At 31.8% G+C, this 21079-nt stretch overlaps 1 protein-coding gene across 1 annotated transcript in view; it reads left to right on the plus strand.

Annotated features, from left to right (window-relative positions):
• Nucleotides 1-21079, plus strand: part of FSIP2 (fibrous sheath interacting protein 2) — a 95626-nt gene that overhangs the window by 18458 nt on the left and 56089 nt on the right. Inside the window, 5 exon segments of the mRNA XM_066252747.1 lie at nucleotides 4410-4522; nucleotides 5323-5368; nucleotides 6552-6658; nucleotides 9144-9207; nucleotides 17758-17815. Of these exon segments, the coding sequence (XP_066108844.1) occupies nucleotides 4410-4522; nucleotides 5323-5368; nucleotides 6552-6658; nucleotides 9144-9207; nucleotides 17758-17815 (388 nt within the window).

Here is a 21079-nt window from a genome sequence, read left to right on the forward strand (position 1 = left end):
TTTACTCCTAGGTACTTTATTTTTGTTGTTGTTGTTGCAATAGTGAAGGGAATTGTTTTCTTAATTTCTCTTTCAGACAGTTCATTGTTGGTGTATAAATATGCCTCTGATTTCTGAATATTAATTTTACATCCTGCCACCTTGCTGAATTCATTTATCAGGTCCAGTAGTTTTTTGACTGAGACTTTATGGTTTTCTATATATAATATCATATCATCAGCAAATTATGATAGTTTTACTTCTTCTTTTCCAATTTGGATGCCTTTTATTTCTTTTTCTTGTCTGATTGCTGTGGCTAGGACTTCCAGAACTATGTTGAATAAGAGTGGTGAAAGGGGAAAACCCTGCCTTGTTCCTGATCTTAAGGGGACTGCTTTTAATTTTTGCCCATTGAGTATGATGTTGGCTGTGGGTTTGTCATAGATGGCCTTTATCATGTTGAAATATGTTCCCTGTATTCCCACCTTGTTGAGAATTTTGATCATAAATGGGTGCTGGATTTTATCAAATGCTTTTTCTGCATCTATTGATATTATCATGTGATTTTCTCCTTCCTTTTGTTTATATGATGAATCACATTGATTGATTTATAAATATTGTACCAGCCTTGCCTCCCGAGAATAAATCCCACTTGGTCATGATGTATGATTTTTTTCATGTATTGCTGGATCCAGTTGGCTAATATTTTGTTGAGAATTTTAGCATCTAAATTCATCAGGGATATTGGCCTATACTTTTCTTTCTTTGTATTATATTTGCCTTGTTTTGGAATAAGGATTATGCTTGCCTCATAAAAGGAGCTTGGAATTTTTTCCTCCTCTTGAATTTTTTGAAATAGCTTGAGAAGGATAGGAGTTAGTTCTTTTTGAATATTTGGTAAAATTCGCCTGTAAAGCCATCTGGCCCAGGGTTTTTGTTTGTTGGGAGTGTTTTGATAACTGTTTTGATCTCATTTGTTGTAATCGGTCTGTTTATGTTTTTTGTTTCTTCCAAATTGATTTTTGAAAGATTATATGTTTCAAGGACTTTGTTCATTTCACCTAGGTTGTCTAATTTTTTGGCATACAGTTCTTCATAGTATTTTTACAATTCTTTGTATTTCTGCTGTGTCAGTTGTTAATTCTCCACTCTCATTGCTTATTTTATTTGAGTACTTGTTTTTTTTCTTGGTGAGTCTGTTTAAATGTTCATCAATCTTGTGTACCTTTTCAAAGAACCAGCTCCTGGTTTCATGATCTTCTGTATTATTTTTTTAGCCTCTATGTCATTTATTTCCACTCTGATCTTTATTAGTTTCTTCCTTCTACTTCCTCTGGGCTTTACTTGCTGTTCTTTTTCTAGTTCTTTCAGTTGTATGGTTAGGTTGTTTATTTGAGCTTTTTTTTGCTTCTTAAGGTATGCCTGTAATGCTATGAACATCCACCTAAGGACTGCTTTTGCTGTGCCTCATAAATTTTGAGTTGTATGTTCATTTTTATTAGTTTCAAGGAAAGTTTTGATTTCTTCCTTGATCTCATTGTTAACCCATTCATTACACTGGGGAACAAAATTTTTGTTGCATCCACAAAAACACTTGTTCTTACCTACTTCGAGTGTGCTGATCTCAAATCTGACATTAGTTTTTTCTCTGTAAGCTACAGTTTTTTGCAATTCAAGATTTTAGGTTTTCATCTTATTGTAAAATTTTCAACATTTAGTTTAACATAATGAAGTAGAATGTCTTCTTAGGAATCATCTTTGTGAAAATATAATAATTTATATAATGCAGTAAATACAACAATACACTAAAAGATATGATTGCATCAGAATTTGTCTACAGTTTTGAAATAGAACATATTAAAACACTTATTTTAATCATAAAATTTGCCCAAAACTTATTTAAATTCTATTCAGGCAAAAATTTGCATTTGTAGCTCTTGCGTTTGTGTACTTGTTGAGGACAATCTTATTTCATGCTCCAGCAGTAGTCTGCCATCATATTTCTGTTTCATCGCCCTTGATAATGCTCTTCCATTGTCTTCAGATCTTGAAGAAAGTGTTCCCCCTGCTCATCACTAACATTTTCAAGATTTTGGGGAAACTTATCAAGGTGACTTTCCGGAAGTGAATCTTAATGCATAATGAAGTAGAATTGCTTCTTGGCATTATCTTTGTGAAAATATAATAATTTGAGGTATATTGAATATACCTGCTTTTATCTTCTCGAAAGACAAGGCAGGAAAAGCAGAAATAATATGTTGAAAGCATTTACTTTCTCTATTCAAAGCCTGAACAAACTGCTTCATTACAGCAAGTTTGATGTGAAGTGGGGGAAAAATGATCCTGTCTCAATTAACTACAGGTTCATTCACAATATTTTGCATACCTACTTCCAGAACTTCACATTTTGGCTACTCCTTCTGTGTCCAGTGTTTCTTCCAATTTCGGCTGTCCCAAAAACACAGAAAGCAAGAATACATTATGAAACCTCTCTGTTGTGCTAGCAGGAAATTTACCATTTTAAGATCCACACAAATGATCCAGTTATGCTCCTCATACTTCAGAAAATCGAGGACAATTTTTATCTCATTATAATCTTCTTGCAGATGAGTTGAATAACGAATTGGAACCACTGCACAAACATTACCGTTGTGTAGGACAACACATTTCAGACTCCATTTAGAGCTGGCAAGAAATAGCTGCCATTCTGTTGGACTGTAAGTGGTAACACCTAGCTGGCTGAGAAGAATACTGATATCATGACAGTAAACAAAGTGTTTGTCTTCAGAAAAAAAGTCGACAAAAATTTGTTCACTCTTCCTGAAATGGGATACCTTGGATGACTGGTGAAGTACATTCTTTTCTTGAAGCCTGGAGGCTAATAACTTAGCTGCTTTCTTTGATAAGCTTTAATGATTTTGGTATCGCAGTGATCTTGATATCAAAGCATGATTTGGGAGAAGTATTCACTCCTAAACTTTTTGGAAGAGTTTGTGCAGTATTCATGTAATTTCTTCTTAGCTATTTGGTTCAGCTTCAGAATTGAAGTCACTTGAGCTCAGAGTTTTCCTTGAGGAAATGTTTTAATTACATATTTAATTTCTTTAATAGATATGAGGTTCTTTACAATATCTCTTTATTCTTGTATAAAATTTGGTAGTTTGTGTTGTTCTAGGAATTTGTCCCTTGCATATAAATTTTTTTAATTATTGCCATACATTTTTCATAGTATTCTTTTATTCTTATTTTTAGTATTATCTATAAACTGTTGTGCTGTTATCTCTAATTTTCCTGGTACTAGAAATTTGTGTCATCTCTTTTTTCTGGTCAACCTGGTTTATCCTTTTTCAACTTCTCAGAGTAAACTATTAGTTTTGTTTTGTCTCTTGTTTTTCTGTTTTTTTCATTTTCATTTTTATCTTTACTATTTTCTTCCTTCTGATTACTAAATATTGAGAAGTTCTAGAAGAATTGAAATGCTGATAAACTGATGAATGGTATACAAAATGGTAAAAATACTTTGAAAACAGTTAAGCATTTCTTAAAAGTTAAACACATAACTACCATATGACACAGTCATCCCAATACTAAGTATTTACCCAATCAAAATGAAAAAAAAAATCCACACAAAGACTTATGCATAAAATTTCTTAAAGGTTTACTTAAAAATAGTCAAAATTGTAAACAACCCAAACAACAAAAAATATATAAAAATTGTGACATAACCTGACCAGGCAGTGGCACAGTGGATAGAGTGTCAGACTGGTTTGAAACCCCGAGGTTGCCAGCCTGCGTGTGGGCTCATCTAGTTTGAGCAAGGCTCACCAGCTGGAGCCCAAGGTCACTGGCTTAAGCAAGGGGTAACTCTGTCTGCTGTAGTCCCCTGCTCAAGGCACATATGAGAAAGCAATCAATGAACAACCAAGGTACCACAATGAAGAATTGATGCTTCTCATCTCTCTCTCTCTTTCTGTCTGCCTGTTCTTATCTGTCCCTCTCTCTGTCTCTGTAACAACAGGAAAAAAATGTGACATATCCATATACTGGAAATCTTCTTAGAAAAAAGAAAGAACAAATGATTATTACATGTGACATTATGTTGAATGAAAGAAGCCAAGCAAGAAGTAAAAATAAAAAAGAGTACAAACTATATGATTCCATTCATACAAAATTCAAGATAATCTTGTGTGAGAGATACACAGCAGTATTGTCAAGGGATGGGAGTAGAAAGATGGATGGATTAAAAAGGTGGATGAAAAAACTTTTGAGAACACTGGAATTGTTATTTTAATTACAATGATGGTTTCTAAGCTGTAGACTTTTTAAAATTGATACAAACCATTTCATTTAAGCACAGTATATTGTATTTCAATTATATTTCTATAATTTTTAGTGGAACTACAGTGTTTGCTTCTTTCTTTTGCTTTTAGATCCTGCAACAAATGTTATTGATCAATCTCAAAGTAATTCAAAGAATGTTGGCAAGAAATCAGCAAATCCAGTTTTTCAGTCAAATACAAGATACAATGGCACTGAAAAAAAGGTATAAAATTATATCTCGAACTTTTGTATGCTGATTATTATTTTATCTAGTAACTTTCACTTCTATGAGCTCTATCTTTTACTATTAGCATGGTACTGATTAGTTAGGAATATTAGGTTCTATTCAGGAATACTGAACCCTTCCCTGAGTGTGTTGAGTTACCTTTGTGCTAAACTCATTATATAATTTAGCAGAAACTAATCTAAACAAATATTTAGCAATTATAATGATAATAATAGCTAATATTTATTGAGCATCTACTGCTGATCAAGTCTTGTGCTAAGCCAGAGGGGAAGGAAAATGAGGAAGTTGGGTGACAAAAGATACAAAGGTGAATGAGACAATCACGTAAGTACTCATTCTCTAGTGAGCCAGAGAGTCACAGTAAAACGAGGTTCTGGGGTGATAAATTTTATTTTGGTTATAAGCAGTGTGCATATTAAGCTTTAGATTCAATTGGAATGGCTTGGATTGTCTTTCTCTGAAACAAACTGAATGACTCTAAACTTTTAGAACCAACCATTAAATTAACTCCATGCTTTAAACAACATGTGGAATATTGGAAGAAGAACAAGTTTGTACATTGCTACATACTAAACTCAATTCCAAAATAGTTAAATTTGAGATCCCTGTGAAAAGTAACCTAGGAGGTTGGTAAAATGTTGTTCCTAAGATAGTTTTCATGACAGAGAGGATAAAGGTAAGAGAGAAATCTGTATTTGGTTGATAGAAGGCAAAATCTTTTTCCAGAAATATAGTTACTAATGAATGTTTTTTCTCTTTATTATTGTATCATATAGAAAGATGGATTGATAACTAAAAAATCAAATACTTGCAATGATAAAGGTAAGAAAATGAATAATATAATTGTTTATTATTTGTTAAGAATATAATTATGGTCTCATAATAGTTTTTTAAGTTTTACCTACCTATAAAAATTATAGTTATCTTAGAAAATAAAGCATGGTATAGAATTATTTATGATTATAGATGTTATAATTAGCCCAAATAGTTAAGTAATTGCTTGATAAGTATAGCTTTTGAAATTTGCAAAGTATGGAAGTTAGGGTCCCTGCTCTGGCTGTTTATAGTGATAATTAGATTAAATTATTGACAGATTGTGATTTTATAGGTTGCAATACAGAAATCTGTCCTTAGGAAGGTCTTTATGGACACAAGTGCCATCAACTTACCACATACAATACATCCTGTTTCCCATATCCAATTGACTAGAAAGGTACATTGACTTTTTATTTGCCTTGTTAGATTTCTGGAAGTCACTAAAAAGGTCTTTCGTATACATATCCTAAATATACACAAAGAAAATTTCAGATATCTCCGTCCAGTGACTAAGAACCATCTCAAATTCAATACAAAGTCAAATTCATCATTTTCCTGATCCCTCTATTTTCTCCTAGGAACAAAACATGAATTATCGTTAACTCTTCTTCTTGTACTTTGCATTCCATAGTGGCCACTTTCTGCCTAATCTACTTTCCTAATTTCCCTCCCTGTCTATTCTTTTCCATTCCCAATGCTCCTGACCTTGTTTTTTCCATCCTTTACTATTTTAGTACCCTTGCTCCCGTCTCTTTCTCCTCTTTTTAATCCACCATGCATTTTCTGTTAAAGTATTCTTCCCAAAAAGACAGCTTTGGTTATTCAAGTCATTAATGGTTTTCTACTGCAGACTGAATGAAAGGAAAAGTTGTTCTGGCCATGATCTGTGGTTAGTTACAGGTATTAAGCTGGTCATAATATTAAAAAATTAAGATCAGAGGTTAAGGATTAAAAACTTGTCCTTGGAACTGATGGTGAACCACTGAAAATTTATAGACAGTGAACATCCCCAAAAATCATATAATTCATTTATATATTTCCATATCTCAAGTAAATCCCCCATTATAGTAATTTTAGTGATTGTGGTAACTCAGCAGGGGGAACACTGGACCAAATTTATTCATTAATATTCACCCTAGTTCCAGTAACATCATCTTCTCATATTTAAAGGTATCTCTTCTTTTTCTAGAATCTACATACATCTCAGTTCAAGATACAGTTATTTCAGCTCAAACTTCACCCACAAAAAATTTTTCCAGATCTTCACAGTCTTATTTAGATACTACAAAACCTGAGGTATGTAATATTTATTTTGTCCTAAATATAAACAGAATTAATAAGGTACCATCTTACGATCATCATTGCTATTAAAAAGTTATTCATAGAGTGACCAGACAGAACAGCTTTATTCCCTGAAATTAATCATGCCATAATAACATTTTAATAGCCCTAAGATAGTCTTACCTGGGTACAACATGGTAGTTCACAGAAAGTACCTGTAGCCTGAAGAGGAAGTATCAAATTGGGTTTCTTCGTTTGTCTTTGACTAGTACTAACAGATAGTTCAGGGACAGCTATACTATCTCTCCCCATTCTCTTCTGACTAGTGATTAGTTAACTGCTGTTGGAAAATTACCAACAAATATAGGGTATAGTTTCTAGATATAACAGTTTTTTTTTCTCTGTGGATTGCCAACATGTTATTATATGAGTTAAAATCACATCTTCTATTCCTTTAGTAACACAGTGCTAACTGGCTCAGCTGTGTTAAAGAGATAATATGGTTTGAAAGAGATACCAATAAACTGGTAATTTATTAAATTCTTTTCGAATAAATTCTACCTGATTAGGGTGAAAAGTGGCATCATTTTCTGTGTCCTCCCAGACTACATTATGTAGCACTTCTAAAATGTGGTATTTTATTATTATAATTATCCATACTATGATATGCTTCCCTGTAGTAGTTTTAATATAAATAAACATTTAAAATAAACTTAATGTATGCTAAGACTCATAAAAATATTTCTTAACAACTTTGATATTTAAAGTTCTCATATTGCCAAACAAATTTCTAAGGTTATGTCCTTTACTAAACAAAACAAAGCAAAACAAAAAAATACCTGTCTAGGTTCTGGCCCGTTAGCTCAGTTGATGAAGAGTGTTGTTCCCAAACAACAAGATTGTGGGTTCAACCCCCCAGTCAGGAGACAAATAGAAAGCAACCAATGAAGGTACAACTGAGTGGAACAACAAATGAATGCTTCCCTTCCCCCTCCTCTCTCTCTCCCTTCCTTTGTCTCTCTGTAAATCAATCAGTAAATAAATTTAAAAAATTAAGCCCTAGCCTGATGGCTCAGTTGGAGCATCATCCTGGAGCAGAGAGGTTGCCAGTTTGATTCCCCAGTCAGGGAACATACAGGAGCAGCTCAATGTTCCTGACTCTGTCCCTGCCTTGCTCATAAAAAAGAAAAAGAACAGTGTCTAAACTTTATAACTGATTTTTTAAAGTAATATATATATATATATATATTATTAAACTTTCAATTCACATTGGTCTTAAATAGCATCAAATGTCTACAAATATCTAATTTATGAGAAATACCATTTTATTAATATAATTATCCATCCTGTTTGCTACATGTTATACACAGGCTAGCATTGTCAGAAAATGTATATCTGGAGCCTACATTCATTCACCTTTCAGAACTGGTGTAAAAGGGAGAAGTCTCTTGCTCTGGATTTACCTCCCTGAGCAGAATGAATTCTTGGACAAATCTAGACAGCGGAATCCCTATGTATTCTGAGAATCTGTTCTGTTTCCCAGCTCTACTTAAACTTTACTATCTTGTTAGCTTTGGTAAAAAATAAGCCCGTTCTTTTGTCCCATTGAGTTGATTAACTTTTTTACTAATCAATGCACTCCAGATATAATTTTAGAATACCAGTGAATACTATTGTGCAGAAAAAAGTTAACATAACAGCTTGAGACAGATGCTTTTAGAAGGGCCTATTTGCAACATTGGCCTTTAGCTAATGTTTGATAACTTGACTTTTCTAGCATTCTCTAATTGAACTTTTCCTAACTGAATAGATGGGGCACTGTACCTAGACTCTGCAAACAATGTAATTTTTGCAGAATGTCTGATTACCTTTTTTTTCGGTGGCTGGAATTTGGGTATGCACTAAAGCAGGAATGACTTCATGACCAGATTTCAATAGAAACTTTGAGTCCTAAGTTTCTAATGGATTTCCTGGGTAGAAACATTGCACACATTTCTGCATTTTTTACTGCTGGAGAAAAGAAGATGCTCAAGCATATCTTCCCACAGGAGGGAAAGAGCTTAGGAAGACTGCATGAATTTCTCCAGACTCAGCTTGTGTTTTTTCCCCTTACTTATCCTACAGGGTATCCTTTTATTGTAATAATCTTAGATGTGAATACAAATACATTCTAAATCCAGAGTCTTAACAAAACACCAAATGTGTGAATGGGCTCATAGACCTCTTATGATATAAATATAAAATTTTAAATTCTGAAAATAGTTGTAACATATCCACTGCGCCACCACCTGGGCAACAGTTGTAACATAAATAGCACTAATTATTGTACTTAACTTGACACTTAAGGGAAGTTCACAAACAATTTTTTAAATATATATATACACACACATATATATATATATATAATATATGTATATATGTGTATATATATATTTGTTGTTCAAATCCTGGAAAAAATCTTTTAAGGATATGTGTTTGTTTTGTTGTTTGGATTATACAGAAGGATACAAATGCTGATTGGAATGAAAGACAAAACAAGAAATTAAGCTGCGCCAATGGATCAGGTAAAGATAAAAAATAACTATTGAGTAAATTATGCAATGTTTTAATTCATTCTTTGAACTAACATTTATTGAGCTCTTGATTCATGCTGGCTATGGTGCTAAACATTAAATGAAAAAAAAAAATCCATGGTTTTTACTCATGGCTGTTACTGTGAAGTAAAGAGATAGGCATGCCAATAACCACAACACAATATAATAAGTGCAATAAAGACAAGAGGTGTGTATACAAATCAGAGCAATTAGAAGACAGAGCCTAGGACTACCTAGGGTAGTCAGCAAAGCTCTTATACAATAGGCATAAGTGATATATACTATCCTTCCAATTTAGAAATAAATAGTACTTGCCATAGTATACTTTTTTATGTGTTTTAAATTAAATCTCCTTTATTCTATTAATTATGTTGATTTTTAAAATTCCACCCAAAACTTTTGTTACTCTAAGTAATAATAATTTAATCAAATACATTATTTTTTTTCTGTGTACCAGATTTAATGTGCCAATGTTTTGTTTTACACTTTTGTTTCTGTGGTCATGGTAGTATTTAGTTTATAATTTCCACTTCTCATAATTTTTTTTCCCAAATAAAGGTTGTGATATTCTCATAAGCATCAATCCTTTATTTTCTGCTGAAAGACCTATGAAAAATATTGAATTAACTTTTTCTTAAAGGTTTAGTTGAGTTTACTAGTAAAGCTATCTGGTCTAGCAGTTTTCTTTGTTGGATAGTTTAAAATTACAATTCTGATTTTTTAAATATATGATTAGTTGTTATTCTTATAAGTTACCTTTTTCTAGGAACTGATCAGATATCCTAAATGTTCAGATGTATTAGCATAAAATTATTCATAATGTATCATTTTATGTACATATTACTTATACTAATAATTTAGTTATTTTTAAAATTTCAAAAATATAGATTTTTGTGTTATAATCACAAAGCACTTATTTTCTGACTTTTTGGTTAATGACCATTAGAAGAGGTGTGAGATGCATCTGACTGGTGTTTTGATTTTCATTTCTATGATGACTAGTGACATTTAGCACCTTTTCATATACCTGTTCTTTGTTGGTTTCATTAACTGGAAAAATAGCTAATCAGCTCTTGGGTTCATTTTTCCTAGGTATTTTTTTCTTTGCTCTTCAGTTGTATCCCTCTGTATTAGATATTAGCAATTTATTGAATATGTGTTTTGCAAATACTTTATCCCATTTCATAGGTTATCTTAACATTTTATTGATAGTTTTTTATTGATTTCCCAAAGTATTTTAGTTTGAAGTAATTCAACTTGTTTAATTTTGCTTGCATTGTCTTTGTTTTGGTGACCAAGCCAAAAAAATATTTGAGAAGATTAATGTCAGGGAGATAACCCTCTATGTTTTTTTCTAGGAGTTTTACAATTTCAGGTCTTATGTTTGAGGTTTTCATCAATTCTGAGTTGATTTTTATGTACACTGTAAGATAGGGGTAGTTTTATTCTTCAGCATGTACTTGGTTCTGTAGTTTTCTCAGCATCACTGATTGAAGAGACTATTTTTTCCTCATTAAATATTCTTGACTCCTTGTAAATTATTTGTATATATATATATACACATTATTCTTGGGCTCTCTATTCTGTACTGTTGGCCTATGTGTCTACATTTATGTCAATATAATATTGCTTTCATTATTATGGCTTCAAAATATTATTTGAAATAGAAAAGTGTGATGCCTTTAACTTTTTCTTCTTTCTCACGATTGGTTGGTTATTTCGAATCTTTTGTAGTTCTATACAAATTGTGGGAATGTTTGTTTTATTTTGTGAGAACTGATTTGGAATTTTGATAGGCACTGCATTGAAACTGTAGACCACTTGGGGTAGTATGGCCATTTTAATAGTAATTCTTCCCTATTACTACAGAGGATATATTTCCATTTATTTGTGTCTTCAATTTCTTTCATCAATGTCTTATATTTTTCAGCATGCAGATTTTTCACTTCCTTGTTTAAATTTTTTTGTGATGCTATTTAAATGGAATTGTTTTCTTAATTTCTCTGATAGTTTGCTATTGGTATGCAGACATGCAACTGATTTTTGTACTGATTTTATAGCCTGTATCTTGACTGAATTCCTTTATTAGTTCTAAAAGTTTTTTGGTGAAATTGTTTTGGTTTCTATATATAATATGTAATCTGCAAATAGAGACAATATTCTTTCTTTCTAATTTGGGCATTTTTCCCTTGCCTTATTGCTCTGGCTAGCATTTTTAATACTATTGTGAATAAAAGTGGTGAGACTGTATTTTTGTCTTGTTCCTGATATTGAAGAAAATGCCTCTTCTTTTCACCATTGAACATGTTAGCTGTAGACTTGTCATATATTTATTTTAATATATTGAGTACTTTGCATGCACCATGTGTTGAGAACTTGTACCACAAAAGGATGTTGAATTTTGTCAAATGCTTTTTCTGCATCTAGAGATGATATGATTTTTATCCCTCATTTTGTTAATGTCATGGATCATACTTAATCTTTTCCTTTTGTTGAATTATCCATGCATTGTAGGGATAAAGCCAACTTGATTATGGTGTATGATCCTTTTAATGTACTGCTAATTTGATTTGCTAATATTTTGTCTTGGATTTTGCATCTATGTTCACCAGGGATATTGGCCTATAATTTTTTGTTTCTCATAGTGTCTTTGTCTGAATTTGATATCTGGGTAATCTAGTTTATAAAATGAATCTGAAAGTGATCCCCCTTTTATTTTGGAAGACTTTGAGAAGGATTGGTATTCATTCATCTTTAAATGTTTGGTCAATTAACCACTAAACTATCTGGTCCTGAATTTTTCTTTGTTTAAAGAATTTTTTATTACTGATTTAATCTCCTTACTAGAATTTGGAATATTCAGATTTTTGATTTCCTAATTTTTTATCTTCACAGTTAGAAGTTCCTAAGAATTTATCCATTTCTCTCAGGTTATAGAATTTTGAGTAATATAATTATTCATCATAGCTTTTTTAGGATTCTTTGAATTTGCATGTTATCAGTTGTAATGTATGCTCTTTAATTTTTTTTTCCATTTTTTTCTGGTATGTGTAGCTAAATCTTTGACTATATTTTCTTTTTTTAAGCACTTATTTTAATAAATATTTTATCAATTTTTTTAGGTTCTACTTTATTTATCCCTACTCTGATCTTTGTTATTTTTTTCTTCTATTAACTTTGAAATTAGTCTGTTCTTCTTATTCTAGTTCTTTGAATTGTAAAATCAGATTGCTTATTTAAGATCTTTCATTATTTTTTAAAAATTTTTCATTGAATTTATTGGGGTGACATTGGTTAATAAAATCATATAGGTTTCAGATGCACTATTCTAAAATACATCATCTGTATATTACATTACTATAAATATCTCTTTTAGAACTGGACTTGTTGCCTTCCATAATTTTTTTATCTTGTGTTTCCATTTTCATTTGTTTTACAATATTTTTAATTTGTCTTTTAATTTCTTCTTTGCCCCATTAGTGTTCGCACAAGCATGTTGTTACCACACAAATACAAAGAATCATAAAAAAAATTAAAAACTGTGATGAATAATTATATCCCTCAAAATTAAATAACCTAGGAGAAATGAATAAATTCTTAGGAACTTCCAACTACAAATATCCATGTATTTATGAATTTTCCTTTTCTTTTATAATTCTAGTTTTCACCACTATGGTCAGGATATTTGCTTCATATAATTTCAATTTATTTGCATTTATTAAGATTTGTTTAATTTCATGTGCATTGAGAAAAACACATGCTGTTGCTGTTCTATTCAATGATTTGTATATGTCTATTAGGTCTACATGGTATAAAGCATAGTTTAAGATTTATGTTTCCTTACTTATGTTCCACTTAGATGATCTAGCCATGGTTAAAAGTGGGGTACTTAACTCCTTTACTGTTATTGTGTTATTGTTTTTCACTCCTCACGTGTGTTAATATTTGTCTAATATATTTAGGTGTACCAATATTAGGTACATAAATTTTTACAATTGTGATATATTCTTTATTAATTAACCTATTTATCATAATATACTGACCTTCTTTTTCTCTTGTTAAGAGTTTTTGGCTTAAGTTCTTTTTTTCTGATAAAATTATAGCAGTTGTTATTTTCTTTTGGTTTTCCAGTTGCATGGAATATCTTTTCCACACCTTCATTTATAGTCTATTTGTGTCTTTAAAGCTGAAGTGAGTCTCTTATAGATATCATATAGTTAGGCTTTTTAAAAAATTTATTGAGCTACTCTATTTCATTTGAGTGAAGAATTTATCTTATTTACATTTAAATTAATTTTTGATAGGTATGAATTTATAATTGCTACTTTGTAATTATTTTCTGCTAATTTATAATTCCTTTTTTCTTTAATTCTCTTTTCCTTTCTCTCTTTTTGTGATGGTTACTTACTGTAATGATGTTTTGCCTCTTTATCTCTACATCTTTTGTCTAGAGTTTTTTCCGTGAGGTGACCATGACACACACATAAAACATTGTATTGGTGGAAGAGTATATTGTAAGCTCATAACAATTTTAGATTCATACAGAGATCTATGTTTTACACTCTCCGCATTTTATGTTTTCCTGTCATAAATTACACATATTTATATTTTGCATATGCTGACCTCAGAAAGCATTTTGGTGTCCATTATTTAAAATTTATTTTTCTTAAATCATATACCTCTGTTCCATTAAAATCAGTTTCCTGAGTTTTATCTTTTTCTTTTTTGAACATATGTCCTTGTTTCATCATTTTTCTTGACTCTTTGTGGGCTGCTACTTATTAGGTAAAACAGCTAATTCCCCACCTTGACATAATGGCCAGGTGTAGGAGTTAAATCTTTTTATTCAGCCTGGCTCAAGCTTCTGGTTGTACCTCATACTTATCCAGGCTATGATCTTTCTTCCTACAGTATTTTCATTATTTAAAAATATCACTAGTGAATGTATTGGGGGAGTAAAATTTCAGATTTTATTTGATAAAACCTGTATTTTACTCATTTTTTTAGATATAACTATGGCTGGGTACAAGTTCTCAGGAACAAATATATTTTTTTAGCAGTTTAAAGATGCCATGCTACTTAAATGTTCTACTTTTTGTCCTTAATAATAATTCCAATGTAAGGGAAATATTTCCTTTCCTTCCTCCTCTCCAACACATCTCAACTACTTTTAAGTTCTTTTGTTTTAGTATTACTATGATGAGCAGCTCTGTTGAAGCTTTTCTTTATTGTCTCTCCTACTTTCTTTATTCTTTTCTTCTGAATCACTATATATGACATTCTATTTCTCTTCTACATAGTCTAATAACTCCCAAGTTTTCCATTTTTCTCTGTTACATTTTAGTTAGTTTCTTCAAATTTATCCTTCAATTTACCAATTCTCTCTACAGTTATACCAAATTTATTATTTTATCAATTCAAATCATTTTTATGTTTTGTGACATTAAACATTATGTATACATATATAATAAAATTTCTACTTTGCAAATTTGACTAGATTTTATTTTTTAGATTTTTTAAATAGGTTCTTAATCTATTTCTGTTTTCCAATCCCTCCTTTATATATTTAAAGATACGAAATGCATTTATTTTATACTTTGTAACTGGTAATTTAAATATCCACAATCTTTGAGGTCTAACTATAAGGCATGTTGTTTATTTTCTACTAACAGTCATGGTGTTTGGTTTCTTTTATTTTTGTGTGTATGTGTGTAGAAAGTGTTATTGTTGATCTATGTGGGGCCATTTTTTTAAAGAAATGTATTGTTGGGAATTGTATTTGTATAGCATGTATTATTCCTTACAGTATAGAAACTCATCAAATTTAATGCATTAAATATGCTCAAATCTTTAAATATTAATTACACTTCAATAAAATTGTTAGAATTTTTTCAAATGCTTCTGTTAGGCATCTGGGAGAGCAATTAACAGATTCACTTTAAATTATTTTCTCACTTGGAGTTTTATGAATCATAGCATGGATTTGATCTTCAAAGTCACATAAGAGATAAACTGTGCTTATGAATTCTAAGGAAATATTTTTATTTTCTTTGTCCTCTATCCACAGCTGAAACCAAGACATAATTTATTTGTACTGCTACTTCTATGGTGTACCATTTTTATAAGGCAACTCTTTCATAAAATTGTAGCTTTTTAGGTTCCAGTATATTTTTAGGGACTCAGTATTTTTGGTTATTTTTTATTGAATTTATTGAGGGTGACATTAATATAATTATGTAGATTTCAGTTGTACAATTCTATGATACATCATCTATATATTGGTACTGTGCATTCACCACCTTATGTCAAATCTCCATTCATCACCAGGCTGCTTCCTCTCTGGAAATCACCATACTGTTGTGTGTGGTTATGATTTTTATTTTTGCTTAATCCCTTCACCTTTTCTCTCAGCCCTCCAACCCCCTTCTCTTCTTTCAGCTGTCAGACTGTTCTCTGTATCTATGAGTGTGTTTCCAATGTACCACTCCTTTTTATCCACTCATCTACTGATGAGCACTTGGGCTATTTCCGAATCTTGGCTATTGTCAATAACACTGCAGTGAACACAGGGGTGCATATCTTCTTTTGAATTAGCATTTCAGGTTTCTTTGACTATATTGCCAGAGTGGAAAAGTTAGGTCATAAGACAGATTTATTTTTTAATTTTTGAGGTAGCTCTATTCTTCTTCCCACAGTAGCTACACCAGTCTATTCCCACTAACAGTTCTCAAGGTTTCCCTTTTCTCCACATCCTTGTCAGCACTTGTTTGTTGATTTACTGATGATAGCCATTTGACAGGTGTGAGGTGCGATCTCATTATGGTTTAATTTGCATTTCTCTGATGATCAATAATATTAAACATCTTTTTAAATGTCTTTAAGGGGACTCATTGTTTTAATTCTCCTCCATCTTTTTTATTCCTAAAGTCTTGTTTTAAATCTCCAGACCCACTATTAAGTTTGAAGGCATGGCCAATGCCCACGCACAAGACAGGCATCAGCTTCAACACTTGCCTACCATTCCAGATTTATGTTCCCCTCAATTTTTTACTCTCATGAATTTATCTTACCTCCTTGAAGTTTAGCAGTTTTTAAGAGAATAGTTTAATGTTTTGTGCAGAATTGTAGGCATAAATATTATTAAAAACTCTGCAGAATTTTTTTCTTTTAAAATAGTATTGTCTTCATACCTAATTTCTCAGGTTTGTGTATTCTTATTCCAATTGTTTCTTCTCCAAAACTGAATGCACACACACACAAAATCATATTTACACAAAGTCAAAAAGTTTCATAAGATTTAAGTAAGACATTTTACACAAATCATGGGTATGTATTAACCACTCATTTATTGGAAGAAACAAGTGTTTTCATTTAAGTTTGACCTTGAATTGGCTTTAACTATTAATACAACTTTCTATAACTGGGACATTCATTTTGTCTAAACTTTTATTTGTGTATTTGCATAATTGACATATAACTAACCAATGTGCTGATAGAGATCTGCACAAAGACTTCCTATGTCATCTGCACACAGAGTATTTACTATAATTGAGTAATGGAATCTTACTAAACTACATACAAAGCAAGTTAGATGGTATTTGAGTCAGAAGAGATTGATGACAGACAAATCAATGTATAAATGTTGAGAAAATATATATTAATTAAATTATGATTCAACAAATAAATAATATGTGTTAAGTTCTGAGGATATAGTGGTAAATTTATGTCACAGAGAGACAGAAAACTAAACACGTAATTACAATATAGCATTATCAGTTTTAGAATAGAAATATGTAGAATGCTTTAAGAGAAATAGAGGTTTTTTACTTACATTGGTAAGTTGAAAAAGGCTTAGTAGACAATAACACAAGCTGAATAATACAGAAAAGATGAGACATTAAAAGAAAGCATAGTGTGCTCCAGACAAAGGAAATAGGAAAAACAGGAGCACAAAGGTATGGAAAACATGGTATATTTAGGAAATTATAAGTTATTCTATGTGTTTGAACCATAGAATACATTGAAAAACTAGCCAAAGATGACAATAGACAGGTAGGTAAGAATATCAAAGTGTATAGTATATTTTATGCTTTGCTAAAGAATTTGGACTTCATGGAAGACTTTTATTTTATTTATTTATTTGTTTATTTGTTTTTTTACAGAGACAGAGAGAGACTCAGAGAGAGGGATAGATAGGGACAGATAGACAGGAATGGAGAGAGAAGCATCAATCATCAGCTTTTTATTGTGACACCTTAGTTCATTGATTGCTTTCTCATATGTGCCTTGACTATGGGGCTACAGCAGATGGAATAACCCTGCGCCCAAGCTGGTGACCTTGGGGTCTCAAACCAGGGTCTTCCACATCCCAGTTTGATGCTCTAGCCACTGCGCCACCACCTGGTCAGGCCATGGAAGACTTTTAAACAAAGCATTGACAACAGAGAATAAACAGCTCTTAAAAGATATTAATTAAAATTTTATAAAAACTAACTGTAATTTTCTTTTTCTGATAAATAGGACCTCAGGATCCTTCCACATGCCAATGTTTTTGTCCTCCTAATACTCTTTCAAATACGTAAGTATCTAAGGAAAATAATGTGTAATTATACATTAATATTTTCTAATTTATTTGTTTAGAAAATTAACTTTAACAGGGTGACATTGATGAATGTGTACATAGATTTCAGGCAAACATCACTCCATCATTTGATTAGTTAATTATGTTAAATAACCATCACCTAATGCCAAATCACTTTATATTGTCCCTTTACACTCTTCCCCTAATGCCTTCCCCCCTCTCCTATATCTCCCTCCTCCTAGTAACCCCTGTACTCTTATCTATGTCCATGAGTCTCAGTTTTGTCTTTGTATCCCATCTGTGTGTGAAATCATACAGTTTTTAGCTTTTTCTAATTTACTTATTGCAGTCAGTATAATGTTCTCAAGGGTCATTATGACATAAATGACCCTATGTCATTATTGCTTATGGCTGAGTAGTATTCCATTGTATATATATACCAAATTTTCTTTATCCAATCCTCTATTGAGGGGCACTTTGGTTGTTTCTATGTCTTGTGACTGTGAATAATGCTGCAATAAACATGGGGCTGCATGTGTCTTTACATACCAATGTTTTCGAGTTTTGGGGGTAGATAGCCAGTAGAGGGATTGGTGGGTTGTATGGTATTTCTGTTCTTAGTTTTTTGAGAAATCACTATACTTTCTTCCATAATGGTTGTACTAATTTACATTCCCACCAACAGTGAATGAGGGTTCCTTATTCTCCACAGCCTCTCCAACACTTGTTATTAACTGTCTTGTTGATAATAGCCAATCTAACAGGTATGAGGTGGTATTCCATTGTAGTTTTGATTTGCATTTCTCTAATAGCTAGTGAAGGTGAGCTTTTTAAAATATATCTGTGGCCATTTGTATATCTTCTTGGGAGAATTGTCTGTTCCTGCCCTCTTCCCATTTCTTAACTGGATCGCTTGTTTGTATGTTGCTGAGCTTTGTGAGTTCTTTGTATATTTTTATATTACCCCTTATTGGAGCTGTTGACAAATTAATATTTTAATAATTATGTGAATTCTATTCAATAGTGAATAATTATATTGTATCCTCCATTTTTACAGTTGTTCTTAGGTTTAGTGAAAAGTCTGTCTTTTGATAACTCTCAGCACTAAGTTTAAATTGTAGACTAAATGAATGTTCTTCCTTCTCTATTTCATTATCCTCATGGTGGCTGTATACTTTTCCTATATTTAGAGCCTTCATGCCACTTTCAGGTATACCCTACATGGCCTCTCCTCTTCAGGTGGCTTTTTAGGATCTGGACTTGTCTTTTTGCTTTTCTCCCCTTTTAAACATATACCATTCTTTAGGATTTTTTAGATTATTGGCTTCCTAAGGATGGTAAGTGAGGTTACTGTATTAATGACAATCAGTTATTTCTCTCTCTTGAATTAATTATATTTGCTGTATATTCCAAAATAATGATTTCTAGTGATGGATATTACTAGTCCTTGGAAAAATTTTTAGGAACCTGAGGAATTTTTATTCCTCAAACCTTTGTGGCCACCTATTCTGTTGGTATTTATGTATGGTTTTCTCAACTTTAGGTGAAAGACACTATTATTTTAGACTCAACACTATCACCTTTTAAAAGAAATCAATTATGCCATACAGTCCAGGAAATATACTTTATAAACCCCACATTTCTATGAAAATGGTTAGGTAAAATTAAGCAGTGTAAGGTGGTAAAAAATAACTTATTCAGAACAAGCTTCCTTGGAGGATCTTAGCTTTAGGACTGAGGGATGTCAGTTTGACTGACTTACTGAGGGGTTATCATATGATATATAAAGCTTTCAGCCCTGTAACAGAAGCATAAGGAAGGAAATGGACTAGTACATTTTAAAGAAATAGAACAAGGTAGAAGAATGATGAGCATGTATACAAAATGAGCATTTTTTAAATGTACTAGATATATAAATGTTTATTATATGAAACTATAGATGCTTGCCTCTTTACAGAAAAACAATTAGAGGAGGGTTATAATAAAGTTTTAATTCCCCCCTTCTTCATTTGTACCCACCTAAGATTACAGAATTACAGAGTTACTTGAATATTTCATAGCAAACACCTTGGAAACTCTTTCATTAAAAATTTAGGTCAGCTAAGATGAATAACTCTGTGCATGATCTGGAGCTTCCTTATTGCCCCCTGCCAAATTGTCAAGAATAAACTACTTTTAGCTGCAGTCACCCAGCCTAATACCAGGTAGAATACAAATAAAACACAGCTACCAGTACTTTCTAGTCTGACTCTTTCCTTCATATACATGTCACATTTTTCTTCTCTTAATTTAACTTTATATTTCATGACATTCCTGTGGAATCATCACTTCTGTTCTATCATCCACTTCCTTTTCCTCTGTTGCTTAGTTCTAATTGTTCTAATGTTAATATATACTCTGAAAGCTTTATAAAATAGACATGGTAATTTAGATGCAAGACAATGAAGACAAAAAATATAAGAGCGATGGGTATAACCAGAGTTGCAAAAAACGAGGCAGACACCGCAATGAAAATAGGTCTCTGTGGTGATGAGATATTATTTTTCACAGACACTGCGGAACTGGAGAAAGGGGTTGGAAGTAGGGCAAGTGAAAATACCAAAGTTCACCATTCTTACCTAGATGAGCCACTTTTCTTAAATAAATGTATTCTGGAATACTGAGGCCTTTAGTTGATTTTCAGAGTTCTGAAACTATGAAAAAATTTACTATGAAAAACATTTACTATGAAATTATAAAAAAATTTGTTTCCAGTTTACTCATTACTTTAATGGAAGAATAAATTTTGATTTTTTTTACTCTGCCATTTTCCCTGATATCCTTTATCTGGTTATTACAATTGATTTGTAGTGGTTTGCATTGCAGTTTTCTCAGTTATGTCTTAATTTTATGACTAGGTCATCTATATGTATGCCTTTGAGGCAGCAAGTGTGTTGAGGGTAGGTGAGGTGTTAATTAGAACACTGGCTCCTTGATTTCCATTTGATGCCTACAGTATAATGTGAAGAGAATAGAAAAATGAATATGGGAAAGTTAGGTTGAAGAACATCTAAAAGACAAAAACTATGCCTAGGTTAACCTAGGAAACCAGATTCTGAGAAAATAAAAGTGGCCAAAAGATAGTGAACATGTCACTGACATCAGTTTTCATGTTCCAGTTTCCATACTTCAAAAGATACTCATCTAAGTATGAGCTGTTCTACCAATCCTAATTTCTGAGCTGAAACCATTGAGGCTTTCTTTTTCTGCCAAGATTTGAAA

The sequence above is a fragment of the Saccopteryx bilineata genome, chromosome 1, assembly GCF_036850765.1.
Source record: "Saccopteryx bilineata isolate mSacBil1 chromosome 1, mSacBil1_pri_phased_curated, whole genome shotgun sequence".
Taxonomy (NCBI): Eukaryota; Metazoa; Chordata; class Mammalia; order Chiroptera; family Emballonuridae; genus Saccopteryx; species Saccopteryx bilineata.